The sequence below is a fragment of the Vombatus ursinus genome, unplaced genomic scaffold, assembly GCF_900497805.2.
Source record: "Vombatus ursinus unplaced genomic scaffold, bare-nosed wombat genome assembly UNPS02014779.1, whole genome shotgun sequence".
NCBI lineage: Eukaryota > Metazoa > Chordata > Mammalia > Diprotodontia > Vombatidae > Vombatus > Vombatus ursinus.
Window position 1 is genome coordinate 37,057,861 of NW_020954557.1, and position 19,707 is coordinate 37,077,567.

At 38.2% G+C, this 19,707-nt stretch overlaps 1 protein-coding gene across 1 annotated transcript in view; it reads left to right on the forward strand.

Annotated features, from left to right (window-relative positions):
- The window catches only part of TTN (titin), a 325,691-nt gene that overhangs the window by 252,945 nt on the left and 53,039 nt on the right, over positions 1-19,707 (forward strand). Inside the window, exons 246-276 of the mRNA XM_027865699.1 lie at positions 44-346; positions 1,132-1,434; positions 1,535-1,816; positions 1,911-2,210; positions 2,303-2,605; positions 2,698-3,006; positions 3,094-3,375; positions 3,472-3,771; positions 3,869-4,162; positions 4,255-7,221; positions 7,675-7,995; positions 8,100-8,384; positions 8,481-8,780; positions 9,141-9,443; positions 10,097-10,372; positions 10,475-10,774; positions 10,874-11,176; positions 11,794-12,093; positions 12,216-12,503; positions 13,121-13,417; positions 13,508-13,810; positions 13,940-14,245; positions 15,110-15,397; positions 15,494-15,784; positions 15,880-16,167; positions 16,380-16,967; positions 17,056-17,160; positions 17,647-17,844; positions 17,956-18,252; positions 18,627-19,214; positions 19,305-19,607. Of these exons, the coding sequence (XP_027721500.1) occupies positions 44-346; positions 1,132-1,434; positions 1,535-1,816; positions 1,911-2,210; positions 2,303-2,605; positions 2,698-3,006; positions 3,094-3,375; positions 3,472-3,771; positions 3,869-4,162; positions 4,255-7,221; positions 7,675-7,995; positions 8,100-8,384; positions 8,481-8,780; positions 9,141-9,443; positions 10,097-10,372; positions 10,475-10,774; positions 10,874-11,176; positions 11,794-12,093; positions 12,216-12,503; positions 13,121-13,417; positions 13,508-13,810; positions 13,940-14,245; positions 15,110-15,397; positions 15,494-15,784; positions 15,880-16,167; positions 16,380-16,967; positions 17,056-17,160; positions 17,647-17,844; positions 17,956-18,252; positions 18,627-19,214; positions 19,305-19,607 (12,171 nt within the window). The remainder of the gene's footprint in view (positions 1-43; positions 347-1,131; positions 1,435-1,534; positions 1,817-1,910; positions 2,211-2,302; positions 2,606-2,697; positions 3,007-3,093; positions 3,376-3,471; positions 3,772-3,868; positions 4,163-4,254; positions 7,222-7,674; positions 7,996-8,099; positions 8,385-8,480; positions 8,781-9,140; positions 9,444-10,096; positions 10,373-10,474; positions 10,775-10,873; positions 11,177-11,793; positions 12,094-12,215; positions 12,504-13,120; positions 13,418-13,507; positions 13,811-13,939; positions 14,246-15,109; positions 15,398-15,493; positions 15,785-15,879; positions 16,168-16,379; positions 16,968-17,055; positions 17,161-17,646; positions 17,845-17,955; positions 18,253-18,626; positions 19,215-19,304; positions 19,608-19,707) is intronic.

A 19,707-nucleotide genomic window follows, 5' to 3' on the forward strand; every position in this document is an offset into this window, starting at 1 on the left:
TTCTCTCTCTTTGTGGTAATAATTTTTTTTCTCTTATTATCAGATGTTCCAGGTCCAGTTGGAATTCCATTCCTTTCAGACAACCTAACCAATGATTCCTGCAAACTGACATGGTTTTCTCCAGAAGATGATGGTGGGTCACCTATCACCAACTATGTCATTGAAAAACGAGAGGCTGACCGCAGAGCTTGGACCCCAGTAACTTACACAGTCACAAGGCAGAATGCTACAGTGCAAGGATTGATTCAAGGAAAAGCCTACTTCTTCCGCATTGCTGCTGAAAATAGCATTGGCATGGGTCCATTTGTTGAGACACAAGACGAACTTGTCATCAGGGATCCAATGAGTAAGTAATATAAGTTTAAAGATTTCTTCAGATATTCAATGAAAGTTTAAGATAATATAATACCTCTAGCTATACTTTCATTCATTCTACACATACTTTTTAGGCACTCATTGTATAGCTAGATAGAACACAGGAGAGTATATTCATTGCATATATGTATATGTGTAACTAGTGGCACAGTGGATAGAGCACTGGGCCTGGAGTCAGGAAGACTCATCTTCCTAAGTTCAAATTCAGCCTCACATACTTACTAGCTATGTGACCCTGGACAAGTCACTTAACCCTGTTTGCCTCAGTTTCTTTGTGTGTAAAATGAGCTGGAGAAAGAAATGGCAAACCACTCCAGTATCTTAGCTAAGAAAATCCCAAATGGAATCGCAAAGAGCCAGACATGATTGAAACAACTGAACAACAACAACAAAATATGTGTATATTTGTGTGTATATGTGCATATGTGTCTCTATATACATATATATTTACAGCCTCAGTAGAGATGAGTGGACTGAGAGGCAGGAAACCTCAGTTTCTTTTCAATTCTGACACTAAGTAGCTGTGACTGAATAAGTGACTTATTTAACTTATCTAAGCTTTGACCTCCTCATTAATTAAATGAGGAGATTTAGACCAGATAATTTCTCTGAGGTACCTTCTTGCTATGGAAATTATATTCTTTTATTTGAATCAAAGTAAATCATTTAAGTTCAAATGAAATCCTCAGGAAAGGGCAATTTGTCACATTTTAAAAAAGTAATTTGTTTTCCTGTTATCTCATATTTTTACTATAGATGTCCCAGAACGTCCTGAAGACCTTGAAGTCAAAGAAGTTACTAAAGACTCTGTAACTCTGACTTGGAACCCCCCTAAGTATGATGGAGGATCAGAAATAATTAACTATATATTAGAAAGTCGTCTCATTGGAACTGAAAAGTTCCACAAAGTTACACAAAACAACTTACTTAGTAGAAAATTCACAGTTAAAGACTTGAAAGAAGGCGATACTTATGAGTTCCGTGTAAGTGCTGTCAATATTATTGGCCAAGGCAAGCCATCATTCTGCACAAAGCCAATCACTTGCAAGGATGAACTTGGTAAGTGTCTCAGATACTTTGAATACCTGCTGTGCAATTGTGGATTTGTTATATTGTGGCAGTAAAACTGATTTGATTTCAAAATTATTTATTTATTTAGCTCCTCCAACACTTGACCTGGACTTTAGGGATAAGCTCACTGTTCGTGTTGGTGAGGCTTTTGCGCTGACAGGACGTTATTCAGGCAAGCCAAAACCAAAGATCACATGGTTGAAAGATGAAACTGATGTCTTAGAAGACGATCGGACACAGATCAAGACTACTCCAACAACACTTTCTCTAGGAAAGGTCAAAGCCAAACGTGCAGACTCTGGCAAATACACCGTGATTGTTGAGAATAGTACAGGTTCAAGGAAAGGTTCCTGTCAAGTTGCTGTTGTTGGTAAGGATAAATTAGCACTAGATCTATAGGCCTTTTGTGAAATCAAAAGTATAAATGAAATCTACATTCTGTGAGGTTTTTTTTCCTTCCACAGACCGTCCTGGACCTCCAGTGGGACCTGTTATCTTTGATGAAGTACACAAAGATCATTTTATTATCTCTTGGAAGCCTCCTTTGGATGATGGAGGAAGTGAAATTACTAATTACATTATTGAGAAGAAGGAGCTAAGCAAAGATGTTTGGATTCCAGTAACAACAGCAAGTGTTAAGACAACATGTAAAGTCCCTAAATTGCTTGAGGGAAAAGACTACGTTGTTCGCATATATGCTGAAAATCTTTATGGCATAAGTGATCCATTAGTATCTGATTCAATGAAAGCCAAGGATCGTTTCAGTATGTATTTTAAAATTTTTCTTTAGTTTTTCACTATTTCAATATTAGTGATATATTGAATGGACATTGAACACATTATGATATTTCTTTAGGTGTTCCTGCTGCACCAGATCAACCAATTGTTACTGAAGTTACTAAAGATTCTGCATTAGTAACCTGGAACAAACCATATGATGGAGGCAAGCCCATCACAACATATATTGTAGAAAAGAAGGAAACCAGGTCTAAAAAATGGGTCAGAGTTTCCAGAGAGCCTATTCATCCATACACCAAATTTAGGGTTCCTGATCTTGTGGAAGGATGTCAATATGAATTCCGAGTTTCAGCAGAAAACGAAATTGGTGTTGGTGATCCAAGTCCACCCTCAAAACCAGTATTTGCTAAAGATCCAATTGGTACTATATCAAAACATTTATTCAGTTTTCTCATTAGTTAACTTTTTAAAGCAGTGTCTTGACATTCTTTCATTTTCTTGTCTTTTATATAGCTAAACCAAGTCCACCTATTAACCCTGAAGCAGTAGACACAACGAAAAATTCAGTTGATTTGATTTGGCAACCACCACGTCATGATGGTGGAAGCAAGATTCTGGGCTATATTGTAGAATACCAGAAAGTTGGAGATGAAGAATGGAAAAAAGCCAATCATACTCCAGAGGCATGCCCTGAAACAAAATATAAAGTCACAGGTCTTAGGGATGGTCAGACCTATAAATTCAGAGTAATGGCAGTTAATGAAGCAGGGGAATCAGACCCAGCTCATGTTCCTGAGCCAGTGTTAGTAAGAGATAGACTTGGTACGTAAAATATCCCCATAGACATACATTTTATTTATAAAATATATTCCTTAAATTATGCTCATCAAACAATCCTTTTCCTTTTAGAACCTCCTGAATTGATTCTAGACGCTAATATGGCAAGGGAACAACACATAATGGTTGGAGATACCTTAAGACTTAGTGCTATCATCAAAGGAGTTCCATTCCCAAAAGTAACATGGAAAAAAGAAGATAGAGAAGTTCCTATAAAAGCACAAATTGAAGTTACACCAGTTGGCAGTAAGCTTGAAATTCGTAACTCTGCCCATGAAGATGGTGGAACTTATTCTTTGACAGTGGAGAATCCAGCAGGTTCAAAGACAGTCTCAGTAAAAGTTGTTGTTCTAGGTAATAATTCTAACATGAACATTCTTAAATAATGAATTTTTTAGCATTTAATATAAGTTCAGTAATTTGAATAATCATACATTTAATATTTCTCAGATAAACCTGGACCACCTAGAGATCTGGAAGTTAGTGAGATTAGGAAGGATTCTTGTTACCTTACCTGGAAAGAACCATTGGATGATGGTGGTTCAGATATTACAAATTATGTGGTGGAAAGAAGAGATGTTGCCAGTGCCCAGTGGTCACCTCTTTCAACTACATCCAAGAAGAAGAGTCATCTTGCTAAACATCTCAATGAAGGCAATCAGTATCTGTTCCGTGTAGCTGCTGAGAATCAGTATGGACGTGGTCCTTTTGTTGAAATTCCTAAACCTATCAAGGCCATGGATCCTCTCCGTAAGTTGCTTTTTGGCATGTAAAAAAAATTATTCTAATGTTCTTGGTTTCACTTTTTTGGCTACTTTATTCACCACACATTTCTTCCTTTAAAAAGAACCCCCAGGGCCACCCAAGAATTTGCATCATGTGGATGTTGACAAGAATGAAGTCTCTCTGGTTTGGAATAAACCAGATCGTGATGGTGGTTCTCCAATTACTGGATATTTAGTAGAATATCAAGAAGATGGTACAGAAGACTGGATTAAATTTAAGACTGTGACAAACTTAGAGTGTGTTGTTACTGGCCTACAACTAGGGAAGATCTATAAATTCCGTGTAAAAGCTCAGAATATTGTTGGCCTTAGTCTTCCTGACACAACTATTCCAATAGAGTGTCAAGAAAAACTAGGTAATGTTTATTGACATGATAAATATGTTATTTTTTTTAAATCATGTCTGACTCAAAAATCAAATTCTAATTTTGTGTGTTTTATTTTCCAGTACCTCCATCTGTGGAGCTTGATGTGAAATTAATTGAAGGCCTTGTGGTAAAGGCTGGAACCACTGTAAGATTCCCTGCCATTATAAGAGGTGTACCTACTCCCACTGTAAAGTGGTCAACTGATGGGATTGAAATTAAACCAGATGACCGCTATAACATTGAAACTGACAGCTTCTCATCAGTACTTACCATTAAAAACTGTCTACGGAAAGACACTGGGGAATACTTGATCACTGTTTCCAATGCAGCTGGTACCAAAACAGTAGCAGTCCATCTGACTGTTCTTGATGTTCCTGGGCCGCCGACAGGTCCTATTGATATACTTGATGTCACCCCTGAATATATGGTTATTGCATGGCGACCACCCAAGGATGATGGCGGAAGCCCTGTAATAAATTATATTGTTGAGAAACAAGATACTCGGAAAGATACTTGGGGTGTTGTCTCTGCAGGAAGCAGTAAGACGAAGCTAAAGGTCCCCCATCTACAAAAGGGAAATGAATATATTTTCCGTGTTCGAGCAGAGAATAAGATGGGTGTTGGTCCACCTCTTGACTCCACACCTACCGTAGCTAAACATAAGTTTAACCCCCCATCTCCACCTGGCAAACCAGTGGTTACTGACATTACTGAAAATGCTGCAACAGTTTCTTGGACCTTGCCAAAATCTGATGGTGGCAGTCCAATAACCGGTTATTATGTGGAACGTCGAGAAACAACTGGTAAATGGGTGAGGGTCAACAAAACACCTGTAGCTGACTTGAAGTTTAGAGTAACTGGACTCTATGAAGGAAATACATATGAATTTAGAGTTTTTGCAGAAAATCTTGCAGGCCTAAGCAATCCATCTCCAAGTTCTGATCCAATAAAAGCTTGTCGACCCATCAAACCACCTGGACCCCCCATTAATCCAAAACTGAAGGACAAGACCAAAGAAACTGCTGATTTAGTCTGGACAAAGCCACTCAGTGATGGTGGCAGTCCTATACTAGGCTATGTAGTGGAATGCCAGAAACCAGGCACTGCACAGTGGAATAGGATCAATAAAGATGAACTTATTAGGCAGTGTGCCTACAGGGTACCTGGACTAATTGAAGGAAATGAGTATAGATTCCGTATCAAGGCTGCTAACATTGTGGGAGAAGGAGAGCCACGAGAACTAGCAGAATCTGTGATTGCAAAAGACATTCTCCATCCTCCAGAAGTAGAACTTGATGTGACTTGTCGCGATATCATTACTGTTAGAGTAGGCCAAACCATCCGCATTCTGGCTAGAGTCAAAGGCAGACCTGAACCAGACATAACTTGGTCCAAGGAGGGCAAAGTACTGGTCCGAGAAAAGCGGGTCGACTTAATTCACGATTTGCCTCGTGTTGAGTTACAAATTAAAGAAGCAATCAGAAGCGATCATGGCAAATACATCATTTCAGCCAAGAACAGCAGTGGGCATGCTCAAGGTTCGGCTATTGTCAATGTCCTTGACAGACCGGGACCCTGCCAGAATTTGAGGATAACTAGTGTCACCAAAGAGAATTGTACAGTTTCCTGGGAAAACCCTCTGGATAATGGAGGCTCAGAAATTACTAATTTTATAGTAGAATGTCGTAAGCCAAACCAGAAAGGATGGTCAATTGTTGCTTCAGATGTTACGAGGCGAATGATTAAAGCCAACCTCTTGGCCAACAATGAATATTACTTCCGTGTTTGTGCAGAAAATAAAGTGGGTGTTGGGCCAACCATTGAAACTAAAACTCCCATTCTGGCTATTAACCCCATTGATAGGCCAGGTGAACCTGAAAACCTTCATATTGCAGAAAAGGGAAAGACTTTTGTCTACCTGAAGTGGAGAAGACCAGATTATGATGGTGGCAGTCCCAATTTATCCTATCATGTTGAGAGAAGACTGAAGGGCTCTCCTGATTGGGAAAGAGTACATAAGGGAAGCATTAAGGACACACATTATATGGTTGACAAATGTGTTGAGAACCAGATCTATGAGTTCAGAGTTCAAACAAAGAATGAGGCTGGTGAAAGTGACTGGGTGAAGACAGAGGAAGTTGTTGTGAAGGAAGATTTGCAGAAGCCGGTGCTTGAGCTGAAAATGAGTGGAGTGCTTACAGTCAAAGCAGGGGACACTATTAAGCTTGAGGCAGCGGTTAGAGGCAAACCATTCCCAGAAGTTTCATGGACCAAGGACAAAGATGCTACGGATCTAACCAGATCTCCAAGAGCCAAAATTGATACAAGTGCAGAGTCATCTAAATTTACCCTCACAAAAGCAAAGAGAAGTGATGGTGGTAAATATGTGATTACAGCAACAAACACAGCTGGCAGCTTCGTAGCCTATGCAACTGTAAATGTTTTGGACAAACCTGGTCCCGTGAGAAATCTGAAGATCTCTGATGTGTCAAGTGATAGGTGCACAATTTGTTGGGATCCACCAGAAGATGATGGTGGCTGTGAAATACAAAATTATATTTTAGAAAAATGTGAGAGCAAGCGTATGGTTTGGTCTACCTATTCTGCTAATGTCCTCACTCCCGGTACAACAGTGACTCGTCTCATTGAAGGAAATGAATATATTTTTAGAGTCCGGGCTGAAAATAAGATAGGCACTGGTCCACCAACAGAAAGCAAACCAGTCATTGCTAAAACTAAATTTGATAGACCTGGTCGCCCTGATCCCCCAGAAGTCACTAAAGTCAGCAAAGAAGAAATGACTGTAGTATGGAATCCACCAGAATATGATGGTGGAAAGTCCATCACAGGATATATTCTGGAGAAAAAAGAAAAGCATTCAGTTCGATGGGTTCCTGTTACCAAGAGGGCTATCCCTGAAAGACGTATGAAAGTTCAAAATCTCCTTCCAGGACATGAATATCAGTTCCGTGTCAAGGCAGAAAATGAAATTGGAATTGGAGAACCAAGCTTGCCATCAAAACCAGTAGTGGCGAAAGACCCAATAGGTATTGTGCTCTCCTTTCTTATTAAATTACAGTCAACTCTTAATCTGGAGACAGGCATAACAGGAGTAAATTAAGTCTGTAACAGATTACAAAGACAAATTCAGTCAATCTTTTCACAATAATTTCAACAGAGAAACCGAATCTTTTCATAGAGCTGCTAACAAATGACAAAATTGATTAATCGTTTTATTTCTTTTTTCCTGCCTGCTTGCTCACAAAAAAAAAAAACCCAGCTATAAAGCAATGCAGAAAAAGAGGAAGGGGCAAAATGAATAATATAGCTTTGAATAATTGAGAGTTGACTGTATAAAAATTATTTACAAAATTATTTACATTATTTACAAATTTTATTTACATTATTTACAAAATTATTTACATTAACTTTTCATTTATAGTAGTCACTTATATTACTTATTATATAGTTATAACATTTATTTTCCAATGTACTTTCAGAACCACCTGGTCCACCAACCAATCTCAAAGTGGTTGATACTACCAAGAGTTCCATTACTCTTGGATGGGGAAAGCCGGTCTATGATGGTGGTGCACCAATAATTGGATATGTTGTGGAAATGAGACCTAAAATCGCAGGCGCATCTCCTGATGAAGGCTGGAAAAGGTGCAATGCAGCTGCACAACTTATTCGTAAAGAATTCACAGTCACTAGTCTGGATGAGAACCAAGAATATGAGTTCAGGGTTTGTGCACAAAATCAAGTTGGCATCGGACGCCCTGCCGAATTAAAAGATGCTATTAAACCTAAAGAAATACTTGGTAATGACTTATTTTATTTGTGCATTTATTTGCTTCATTTATGATTTAAATCCATGCATTCCACATTCCCAAAAGTGAATTAACCATCTCAATGCAATTTCCAGAACCCCCTGAGATTGATTTGGATGCCAGTATGAGAAAGTTGGTTGTCGTCAGAGCAGGATGCCCAATTCGACTTTTTGCCATTGTCAGAGGGCGGCCTGCCCCTAAAGTCACTTGGCGGAGAGTGGGTATTGATAACGTTGTCAGAAAAGGACAAGTTGATTTGGTTGACACTATGGCCTTCCTGGTCATTCCTGATTCTACACGAGATGACTCAGGCAAATATTCCCTGACACTTGTTAATCCTGCAGGAGAAAAAGCTGTATTTGTGAATGTCAGAGTCCTTGGTAAGTTGCCAGAAAGCATTTTCCTCTTCTTTCTAAAAGAATTTTAAATTACTGATATAGAGGAGAGGCTATATTTTGTTATGCAATTTTTTACAGATACTCCTGGGCCTGTATCTGACTTAAAAGCATCAGATGTCACTAAAACATCATGCCATCTTTCTTGGGCACCTCCTGAAAATGATGGTGGAAGCCAAGTAACACATTATATCGTCGAGAAACGTGAAGCTGAAAGAAAGACATGGGCAACAGTTACTCCAGAAGTTAAGAAAACTAGTTTCCAAGTAACCAATCTTGTCCCTGGAAATGAATATTTCTTCAGAGTAACTGCTGTTAACGAATATGGTCCTGGGGTTCCAACAGACATTCCCAAGCCAGTGCTTGCATCTGATCCCCTAAGTAAGTATTGTCTTTGTATCCCAACATCAATTCCAATTCCCGAGTATATTAATGTTCTTTATGTAATGTGAGGATATCTTGCTTTCAAGCTTTCAAGTTAAAAACAAAATACTAGTTTTACAGGTGCTGAAACAATGTAATGAATATCTAGATTCCCTATAATTATGAACTATTTAAGTCTGCCCTTTGACGGTTTCTGATTTGCCTTTAAATGAAATTTAAATACTTTCCTCTAGCTCTCAAATTGTATACCATATTGAGATGCCATGAAGCAATTGATTTCATCTGGCACTAGTGGGCACTAATAAAGTACTTTGACTAAGTTATCAATATGTTTTCCTTATTTGTGTTTTTTTCTAGGTGAACCTGATCCACCAAGAAAACTTGAGGTTACTGAAATGACAAAGAACAGTGCCACATTAGCCTGGTTGCCTCCATTGAGAGATGGGGGTGCTAAGATTGATGGATATATTATCAGCTACAGGGAAGAAGAACAACCTGCAGATCGCTGGACAGAATATTCAGTTGTGAAGGATCTCAGCCTTGTGGTCACTGGCCTGAAGGAAGGAAAGAAGTATAAATTTAGAGTAGTGGCCAGGAATGCTGTTGGAATGAGTTTGCCCAGAGAAGCTGATGGTGTTTATGAAGCCAAAGAACAGCTATGTGAGCAGTTATTATTGCATTTACTAATTTCACCCATTTCATATTTATGTAACAAAAGCTGATGGAAATTTTAATTCAGTTTATAGATCATTATGTATAATCAGATCAGAGACAAGACCACAGTATATATCATAAGCTTTATTTTTTAAGTTTTTTTTTTCAATTGACCAGGATTTGCTTTTTCTCTTTCCTATGTCTACCACACCCCCTCTCTCAACAACAAAAATCAAAACCCTAGTAACAAATATAGTCAAACAAAACACATCTTCACATTGGCCATGTAGAGCTAGAAAAGAATTTAGAGGCTGCCTAGCCCAACCTTGCTAATTATAGGCAAAGAAAGGTAGTGATTTCCTCATGGCCACAGATTATTTAGTGACCAATCCAGGATGATAACTAAGATCTGACTACCAGGCAGATCAGCTGCATGACTCCATCTCTCTCACTTTATGCTTGAGGAAAATCAGGCACAGAAATATTAAGTGGTTTGTCTTAAATTACACAGTGGCAGGGCAAGGAAGAAGATCCAGGTCTCCTATTTTTTATACACTATCATACAAAATTCCTTTGTTTCCCACATTTGTCTAGAGCATCCCCAGTGAAAAATAACCATGACTTAGAATAAATTCATGTCTTTTCCCATTGCATTGTAGTGCCACCCAAGATCCTTATGCCAGAACAAGTTACTATTAAAGCTGGAAAGAAACTCCGAATTGAAGCCCATGTGTATGGAAAGCCTCAACCAATCTGTACCTGGAAAAAGGGAGAAGAACCTGTTGTCACATCTAGCCGCCTGGCAGTCCACAAAGCAGACTCTGCTTCAGTTTTGATCTTGAAAGATGTTACTAGAAAAGACAGTGGTTACTATAATCTCACTGCAGAAAACAGCTCTGGATCAGACACTCAGAAAATCAAAGTCGTGGTCATGGGTGAGTTAAGTTTTTGCTAAAAACAATGCAACCATCAGGATGAAAACTTTTTCTTCCTCCTACCTTCATGTTTTTACATGCCTGTCTTTTGTATTTCTGCAGATGCACCAGGGCCACCTCAGCCTCCATTTGACATATCTGAGATAGATGCTGATGCCTGTTCCCTGTCGTGGCATATCCCTCTCGAAGATGGTGGTAGTAACATTACCAATTATGTGGTGGAGAAGTGTGATGTAAGCCGAGGCGACTGGGTCACAGCTCTGGCCTCTGTCACAAAAACTTCTTGCAGGGTTGGAAAACTTATCCCTGGGCAAGAGTATATCTTCCGGGTCCGTGCTGAAAATCGATTTGGCATTTCAGAGCCACTCCAATCTCCTAAAATGCTTGCTAAGTTCCCATTTGGTAGGTTTTTTTTTTCCTTGGAGAGGGATGACAAACTGTTCTGTGTTTCCATTCTAATAATAAAGCAAGTACTAACATAGCCCATGTCTTCATCTCCAGATGTTCCTAGTGAACCAAAGAATGCAAGAGTTACAAAAGTCAACAAGGACTGTATTTTTGTGAAATGGGATAGGCCAGATAGTGATGGAGGCAGCCCCATTACTGGTTATCTGATTGAACGCAAAGAAAGGAACAGTCTGCTCTGGGTGAAGGCTAATGATGCTCTTGTCCGTTCTACTGAATATCCTTGTGCTGGTCTTGTAGAGGGCCTAGAATATTCATTCCGGATCTATGCTTTGAACAGAGCTGGAAGCAGCTTACCTAGCAAACCAACAGAATATGTAACAGCAAGAATGCCAGTTGGTGAGTAAAATATTTCCTTGTTTTCTCCATATCTTAAATGCTGTCAGTAAAAATTAAACCTTCGGTATCTGTTTCCAAATCTCTATAGTAGTCCCAGCACTTAGCATGGTAGGTATTTACCTTACCTATCATTTACCTATTAAGTACCTACATGGTAGGCACTCAATAAATGCTTATTGACTAACTGACTAGTATTCCCTTGCTTTTACTTAAATTCAATAATATTTCCCTCTTCTTATTTTATGTAAACACAATGTACACTGCACAATATCAAACACATAGTAGCACCCCAAAATATTTGGTGATTTCTTGATTATTAAAATATTAGTTATTCACATCCTGATGAGCTATTTAAAAGCTACATGTAAAGTAAAGGTGTCAAACTTGCAACATGTGGGCCAGCAAAGCTCTGAGATGCTGCCATTGGGAAATGTTTAATAAAATAAATAATAATGCAATACAACATAGATAATGTTAATTTGTGGTTTTCTAAGTCAATATGTGGCCAACAAGGCTTTCTTTTTCTGTTTGAGTTTGACACCATTGATGTAAAAAAAATTACTTCCTGTATTTCAAAAGATATGTTTTGACTTTTCTAATTGTCTTTTGGGTTTTAGATCCTCCTGGGAAACCTGAAGTTATTGATGTTTCCAAGAATAGTGTATCCCTTATCTGGGCTCGACCAAAGCATGATGGGGGCAGCAAAATTATTGGATATTTTGTTGAAGCTTGCAAGCTTCCAGGAGATAAGTGGGTACGATGCAATACTACACCACACCAGATTCCTCAAGAAGAATATACAGCTACTGGTTTGGAAGAGAATGCTCAATATCAATTTAGAGCCATTGCCAAGACTGCTGTAAACATCAGCATGCCTTCTGAGCCTTCTGATCCAGTGACCATCCTAGCAGAAAATGGTAAGATTCCATTCCTGAAGATTATGTATATCCTTTGTATTTACTTAACCCTGTTACTATTAATGTGAAGAATGTCAAAGTTAGTTCTATGTGGATTAAGTCCTTTTATTTTTTTTTTCCAGTTCCTCCAAGGATTGAACTGAGTGTGGCAATGAAATCTTTACTTACTGTGAAAGCTGGAACCAATGTTTGCCTGGATGCTACTGTTTTTGGTAAACCTATGCCAAAAATTTCATGGAAGAAAGATGGAACACCTATAACACCATCTGATGTCATAAAAATGGCCACCAAGCGAAATCTTTGCACCTTGGAATTATTCTGTGTAAATAGAAAGGATTCAGGAGACTATACTATTACTGCTGAAAACTCAAGTGGTTCCAAATCAGCCACTATTAAGCTGAAAGTATTAGGTAATTTAGTTCAATATTTATTAAGCACTTAATGCTGTGCAAGGTTCTGGGATACAGTGGCAAAAATACAAGAATCCCTGCTTTACATTCTATTGGGTGGAAGGTAGGATAAAACATGCACATGAATAAGTAATTTGAGGAGGGAAAGAGCATTCACAACTGGGGAGAATAGGAGAAGGTTTAACAAAACAAATGATCCATGAGCTGAACTTTGAAGGAAGATGAGGATCCTGAGACAGAGATGAAGAGGGACTGAATTCCAGGCACAGTGAAAATCATATTTGATTAACTAAGACGATGTAAATATTGGCCAAAAGATGGCCAAAGCATCATAAATAGAAAATGATATATGATAAAAACAAAAAAGAATGCAAATCTATCTCAATTGCAGAATCATAAAAATTAGAACTAGAAAGGACCTTCAGGCTCTAAATTTAGCCCTATGCCCTCATCGTACAGATAAAGAACAGAGAAATTAGGTCACTTGCCCCAGGTAACACAGTTTTTAGTGGGGAGAGTCAGAACCTAGGACCACCAGTTCAGTGCTCATGCTTTTCTATGCAGTGCTGACTCATAATTAAGACAAAGATTTGATTCTACCCTCTTGTATCTTTCAGATAAACCTGGTCCTCCAGCATCTGTTAAAATCAATAGAATGTATTCAGATCGTGCAATGCTTTCTTGGGAGCCTCCACTTGAAGATGGAGGCTCAGAAATTACTAACTACATTGTTGACAAGCGTGAGACAAGCAGACCTAACTGGGCACAAGTCTCTCCCAATGTTCCTATCACCAGTTGCAGTGTGGAGAAACTAATAGAAGGTCATGAATATCAGTTCCGTATTTGTGCTGAAAATAAATATGGTGTTGGAGATCCAATTTTCACTGAACCAGCAATTGCTAAAAATCCATATGGTAATAACTTTTCTATGTATATTACCTTTTATTTAAGATATTTAGATATTTTAAAAACATGAAGCTAATTTCTCAAATGAATATTTACAGACCCACCTGGACGTTGTGATCCTCCTGTGATTAGCAACATAACAAAAGATCACATGACAGTAAGCTGGAAACCACCAGCGGATGATGGTGGTTCACCCATCACTGGCTATTTGCTGGAGAAGCGAGAAACCGATGCAGTCAATTGGACTAAGGTCAACAGGAAACCTGTTATAGAAAGAACTATAAAAGCAACAGGTCTCCACGAAGGGACTGAGTATGAATTCCGTGTTACAGCTATAAATAAAGCTGGACCAGGCAAGCCCAGTGATGCCTCTAAAGCAGTATATGCCCTTGATCCTCTATGTAAGTTTCACTAGGAGAATAAAGTATTCCCTCTTCTATGTCTCTTTTGTCTATAAACTGTTTCAGGCATACAAGAAGGATGTACTAATAACTACTTCTTCCTTTTCTTTTTTTTTTTTTAATCCTTAGATCCTCCTGGCCCACCAGCCTTCCCCAAAGTAGTTGATACCACCCGAAGCTCTGTGAGTCTTTCTTGGGGTAAACCAGCGTACGATGGTGGAAGTCCTATTATTGGTTACTTAGTTGAGGTGAAGAGAGCTGACTCTGATAACTGGGTGAGGTGCAACTTGCCAGAGAATCTAAAGAAAACGCGCTTTGATGTTACTGGCCTCATGGAAAATACTGAATATCAATTCCGTGTGTACGCTGTCAATAAGATTGGCTACAGTGATCCCAGTGATGTACCTGACAAACATGTGCCCAAGGACATCTTAAGTAAGTGCTGATGGAAGAAAGGAGAAATGGCTAAGTGAACACATTTTTAGAAATAAAGACCTTTGAGATCTTGATATATGCTGCAGTATTGAAAACTCTAAGAATTTGTTTTAAGAGAGCAGAGTAGTAAGCCAAAGATTTGCAGTGTGATTTGTAATTGATAATAATAACTTTTTTTCATGATAATGAGAGAATTCCATAACTTGGACAGAGGATTGGGTAAAGTATGTTTGCCCTAATGAGAAAGAGACTGTTCTTTTTTATTATAGAGAGCTCAGTCAATTATTCTTTGCATAAATGCTTCCGTTCTGTTTAAGCCAATTACTAGCTTCTTTAGTAACACACTTTCTATCACTTAGTCTTCTTTTGCTAATCTTATATTTCCTCAATCAATTTTCTTCTTTTTTCTCAATGTTTAATAATTTGGTAACATATTACAGTACTTAATCTATCTTTCTACCAGCAGAGTATAAATTATAATTATAGGTAAATTACAGAATACTGTTTTCATTAAAGTTGGATGAGATGAGAATCGTTAAGATTAGGATGAGAACCAGGAATAACATACCTATTTTCTTTGAATACAATAGGGGTAATAAGCATACATAGAAAATAAGGAGTGAATATTCCTGTAGACAAGAAAAATCCCTGAGTCACAAAAAAAATTACTAATTGATTAATTATGGGATACTGGAAGAGTGAAAGTTTGGGGCGATAAGAGCTATGTAAATAATTAGAGGAAGGACAGGAGATGTTTAGTTGGAAAAATAATGTATGTTAAGGGGCTATAAGGATCAGGTTGTTGAATTTTCATAGTAAATTGAGTTTTTATACATTTAATTTTTTTCCAAAAAAAAAAAACAGTTCCACCTGAGGGAGATCTTGATGCTGACTTGAGAAAAACACTCATATTACGTGCTGGAGTTACAATGAGACTTTATGTACCAGTAAGAGGACGTCCACCTCCAAAGATAACATGGTCTAAACCAAATGTCAACCTGCGAGAGAGGATAGGATTGGATATCAAGTCAACAGACTTTGACACTTTCTTGCGTTGTGAAAATGTGAATAAGTATGATGCTGGAAAATATATCTTGACCCTTGAGAACAGCTGTGGTAAAAAGGAATATACTATTGTCGTGAAAGTACTTGGTAAGTATGGGTGTAAAATAAGAAAAGTAATGGGAAATCATTGCATTTTTTTTCCTCTGGAATGATTAAGTACATCTTCATTTTAAATTTATCCAGATACTCCGGGACCACCAGTCAATGTGACTGTTAAGGAAGTATCCAAAGATTCCGCTCATGTTACTTGGGATCCTCCCATTATTGATGGTGGCAGCCCAATCATAAACTATGTTGTTGAAAAACGTGATGCAGAGAGAAAGTCATGGTCCACCGTGACAACCGAGTGTCCCAAAACAAGCTTCCGAGTATCTAATTTGGAAGAAGGAAAATCCTATTTCTTCAGAATTTTTGCTGAAAATGAATATGGCATTGGTGATCCTGGAGAAACACGTGATGCTGTAAAGGCCTCTGGTGAGGAAATGTGATTTTATTCAATATAGTTGTAAATGACAGTATTTATTAATTCATTGGAAGCTTAGACTTACCAGAGTTTTCATGTGTTTTAGAAACCCCTGGACCAGTTGTGGACCTGAAAGTTACATCTGTAACTAAGTCATCATGTGGTATAGGCTGGAAAAAACCTCACAGTGATGGTGGAAGTAGAATTACTGGATATATAGTGGACTTCATGACTGAAGAAAACAAATGGCAAAGAGTCATGAGGGCATTGAATCTTAACTATTCCACAAAAGATCTGACAGAAGGAAAGGAATATACTTTCAGAGTAAGAGCTGAGAATGATAATGGAGAGGGAACTCCAAGTGAAATCACTGTTGTGGCAAAAGATGATGTTGGTAAGCACATTCTCACACATACGTTATTTTTTTATTTTCATCAGCAATGTGCTGTTTTTCTAAAAAAAAAAAGTATTCATTGATAGACATATTTGTTATTCATTGGTAGATATTTTGTTACTCATTGACAATTCCTTTTAGAACTGTATTAAATAGGGGAAAATAAGCTATCTAGGCTCAAAAAATAATAATTTATCCGTGCTGTTTTACAGTGGCTCCTGATCTTGATTTGAAAGAGTTGCCTGATTTGTGCTACTTAGCTAAAGAAAATAGCAATTTCCGTCTCAAGATCCCCATAAAAGGCAAGCCTACACCATCAGTAACCTGGAAGAAAGATGAAGACCCCTTACCAACTGACACAAGAGTTAGTGTTGAGTCTACTGCAGTTAATACAACTCTTGTGGTATATGATTGCCAAAAGTCTGATGCTGGGAAATATACAATCACGCTGAAGAACACTGTTGGCACTAAGGAAGGAACTCTGTCCATAAAAGTTGTTGGGAAGCCAGGCATCCCCACTGGACCAATCAAATTTGAGGAAGTCACAGCAGATGCCATTACCTTACAGTGGAAGCCTCCAAAGGATGATGGTGGTTCTGAAATTACCAACTACATCCTAGAGAAAAGAGATTCTGTAAATAACAAATGGGTCACATGTGCCTCTGCTGTCCAGAAAACAACCTTCAGAGTTACGAGACTTCATGAGGGAGTAGAATATACTTTCCGAGTCAGTGCTGAAAATAAATATGGTGTAGGCGAGGGCCTTAAATCTGAGCCCATTGTTGCCAAACATCCATTTGGTATGTATCTGAAAGTCAGAAACCAAAATGCAAAACAGTGGGATTTTTTTTCTTTATTATAACCTTATGTTATTATATGTTTTCCTAGATGTACCAGATGCTCCTCCACCCCCCAATATCGTGGATGTCAGACATGATTCTGTTGCTCTAACTTGGACAGACCCTAAAAAAACTGGTGGTTCACCAATCACAGGTACTATATTTGATTTCATTTTATTATTACCTTTACTTTCATTTTCCCTTCCTACTATATCCTCCTAAAGGGTGTTGAATATACATCTTTTCCTTTTAGTTCTACTGGCACATAATGTTAACAATTCTCTGATATTTCCCTTTTAGTGCATTGCTTAATACTCAGAATTTGCTAAAGTAATTCACTGACAAAGAATTTTCTTAGTGGAATATAAATATTTTGTGAGTTAAAACTTTCATCAAAAGTTGTGATTACTCATATCTTTAGAAAAAAAATAGTTGCCCTAACAAAACCCTCTGTTTAGTATATAGACAAGCAGAAGTGTAATCTTGAGTAATCATATAACTATTGAGAGTGATGAGCAATTGCTTGATTAGTGTGTGCATATATAGGGCTTGTAACCGAAACCGTGCTTTGAAACTGTTAATCATGAGACTGCATTGATATCTTCCATTTGGATTAAAGTACTATCTTCTTCTTTGGTAGGGTATCATATTGAATTCAAAGAGAGGAACAGTCTTATGTGGAAGAGAGCTAATAAGACACCTATTAGAATGAAAGACTTCAAAGTAACAGGACTAACTGAAGGTCTTGAATATGAATTTAGAGTCATGGCGATCAATTTGGCTGGAGTTGGCAAACCAAGTCTGCCATCTGAGCCAGTTGTGGCACTAGATCCAATTGGTAAGTCATTCAGAGAGGGGAAGGTGCCTAACCTCATTTGCTTCATGAAGAAAACATTGACATTTGTTTGACCTCGGCTTTATTTGTCTTATTTTACTTTCTTTTTTTCAGATCCCCCTGGAAAACCTGAGGTGATTAATGTCACGAGGAATTCCGTGACTCTCATTTGGACTGAACCTAAATATGATGGTGGTCATAAACTGACTGGATACATAGTGGAGAAACGGGATCTGCCTTCAAAGTCTTGGATGAAGGCAAACCATGTTAATGTCCCAGACTGTGCCTATACTGTAACTGATCTTATCGAGGGTGGAAAATATGAATTCAGAATTAGAGCCAAGAACACTGCAGGAGCTATCAGTGCTCCATCAGAAAGCACGGGAACCATTATTTGCAAGGATGAATATGGTATGTCTTAGTTTATTTTGTTTTTCTTTGTCTGTTTATATTTGTTAACCTTTTGATTCATATCTGAGATATCATCAGTGTAAGGAACTCTTGATTTGGAAACTCTCTGCACTAACACAGAACAACAACTCATATATAACATATATCCTAGAGATACTTGAAACACTGAGACATTAAGTAACTTGCTCATAGTTTCAAAGCCTATATATGTCTTGGGTGGGCTCTGAAGCGCAGTGTTCCTGACTTCAAGACTATCTCTCTATCTTCTACAAACTATCCCTTATTCCTCATTTAAATATATGAAATAATTAAAATAACATAAACATCCTTCTCTCCCTTTTTTCTGACTAAAAAAAAAAAATCTTCTTTTACAGAGACACCATCCATTGTCCTCGATCCTACCATAAAAGATGGCTTAACAGTCAAAGCAGGAGATACCATTGTTTTGAACGCCATCAGCATCCTTGGCAAACCACTACCAAAATCAAGTTGGTCCAAGGCAGGAAAAGACTTTAGGCCATCAGACATTGTCCAGATTAGTTCAACTCCAACATCTTCCATGCTCAGTGTTAAATATGCCTCTAGAAAAGATGCAGGAGAATATACAATCACTGCCACTAATCCTTTTGGAACAAAGGAAGAGCACGTACGTGTGACAGTTCTGGATGTTCCTGGTCCACCAGGACCTATTGAAATCAGCAATGTCTCAGCTGAAAAAGCTACCCTTACATGGACACCCCCATTGGAAGACGGAGGTTCTCCAATTAAGTCTTATGTTCTCGAAAAGAGAGAAACTAGCCGACTTTTGTGGACAGTTGTTTCTGAAGATATTCAATCTTGCCGCCATGTGGTGACCAAGCTGATCCAAGGAAATGAATACGTCTTCCGTGTCTCAGCTGTGAATCAGTATGGTAAGGGTGAACCTGTACAATCGGAACCAGTCAAAATGGTGGACAGATTTGGTAAGTAAAACATTTAAGAAGTTAATCACTTGAGACTTTAGAGGTGTTCATATATACCTTTGTTTTTCATAAATTCTTCTTCTTTTTTAGGCCCTCCTGGCCCTCCTGGAAAACCAGAAGTATCAAATGTGACCAAGAACACTGCCACTGTCAGTTGGAAAAGACCAATTGATGACGGTGGTAGTGAAATCACAGGATACCACGTGGAAAGGAGAGAAAAGAAAGGTCTGCGATGGGTGCGAGCAACAAAGACCCCTGTGTCTGACCTCAGATGCAAAGTGACAGGACTTCAGGAAGGAAACACATATGAGTTCCGTGTCAGTGCAGAAAATAAAGCAGGAATTGGCCCACCAAGTGATGTTTCAGATTCAGTACTAATGAAGGATGCAGCATGTTAGTATTATTCTTTTCCATATAGTGTTATCTTTGGAGTGCTGAATATTAAATTATTGATATTAAATTATTAAAATTTTAATGTTAATGGTTAAATATA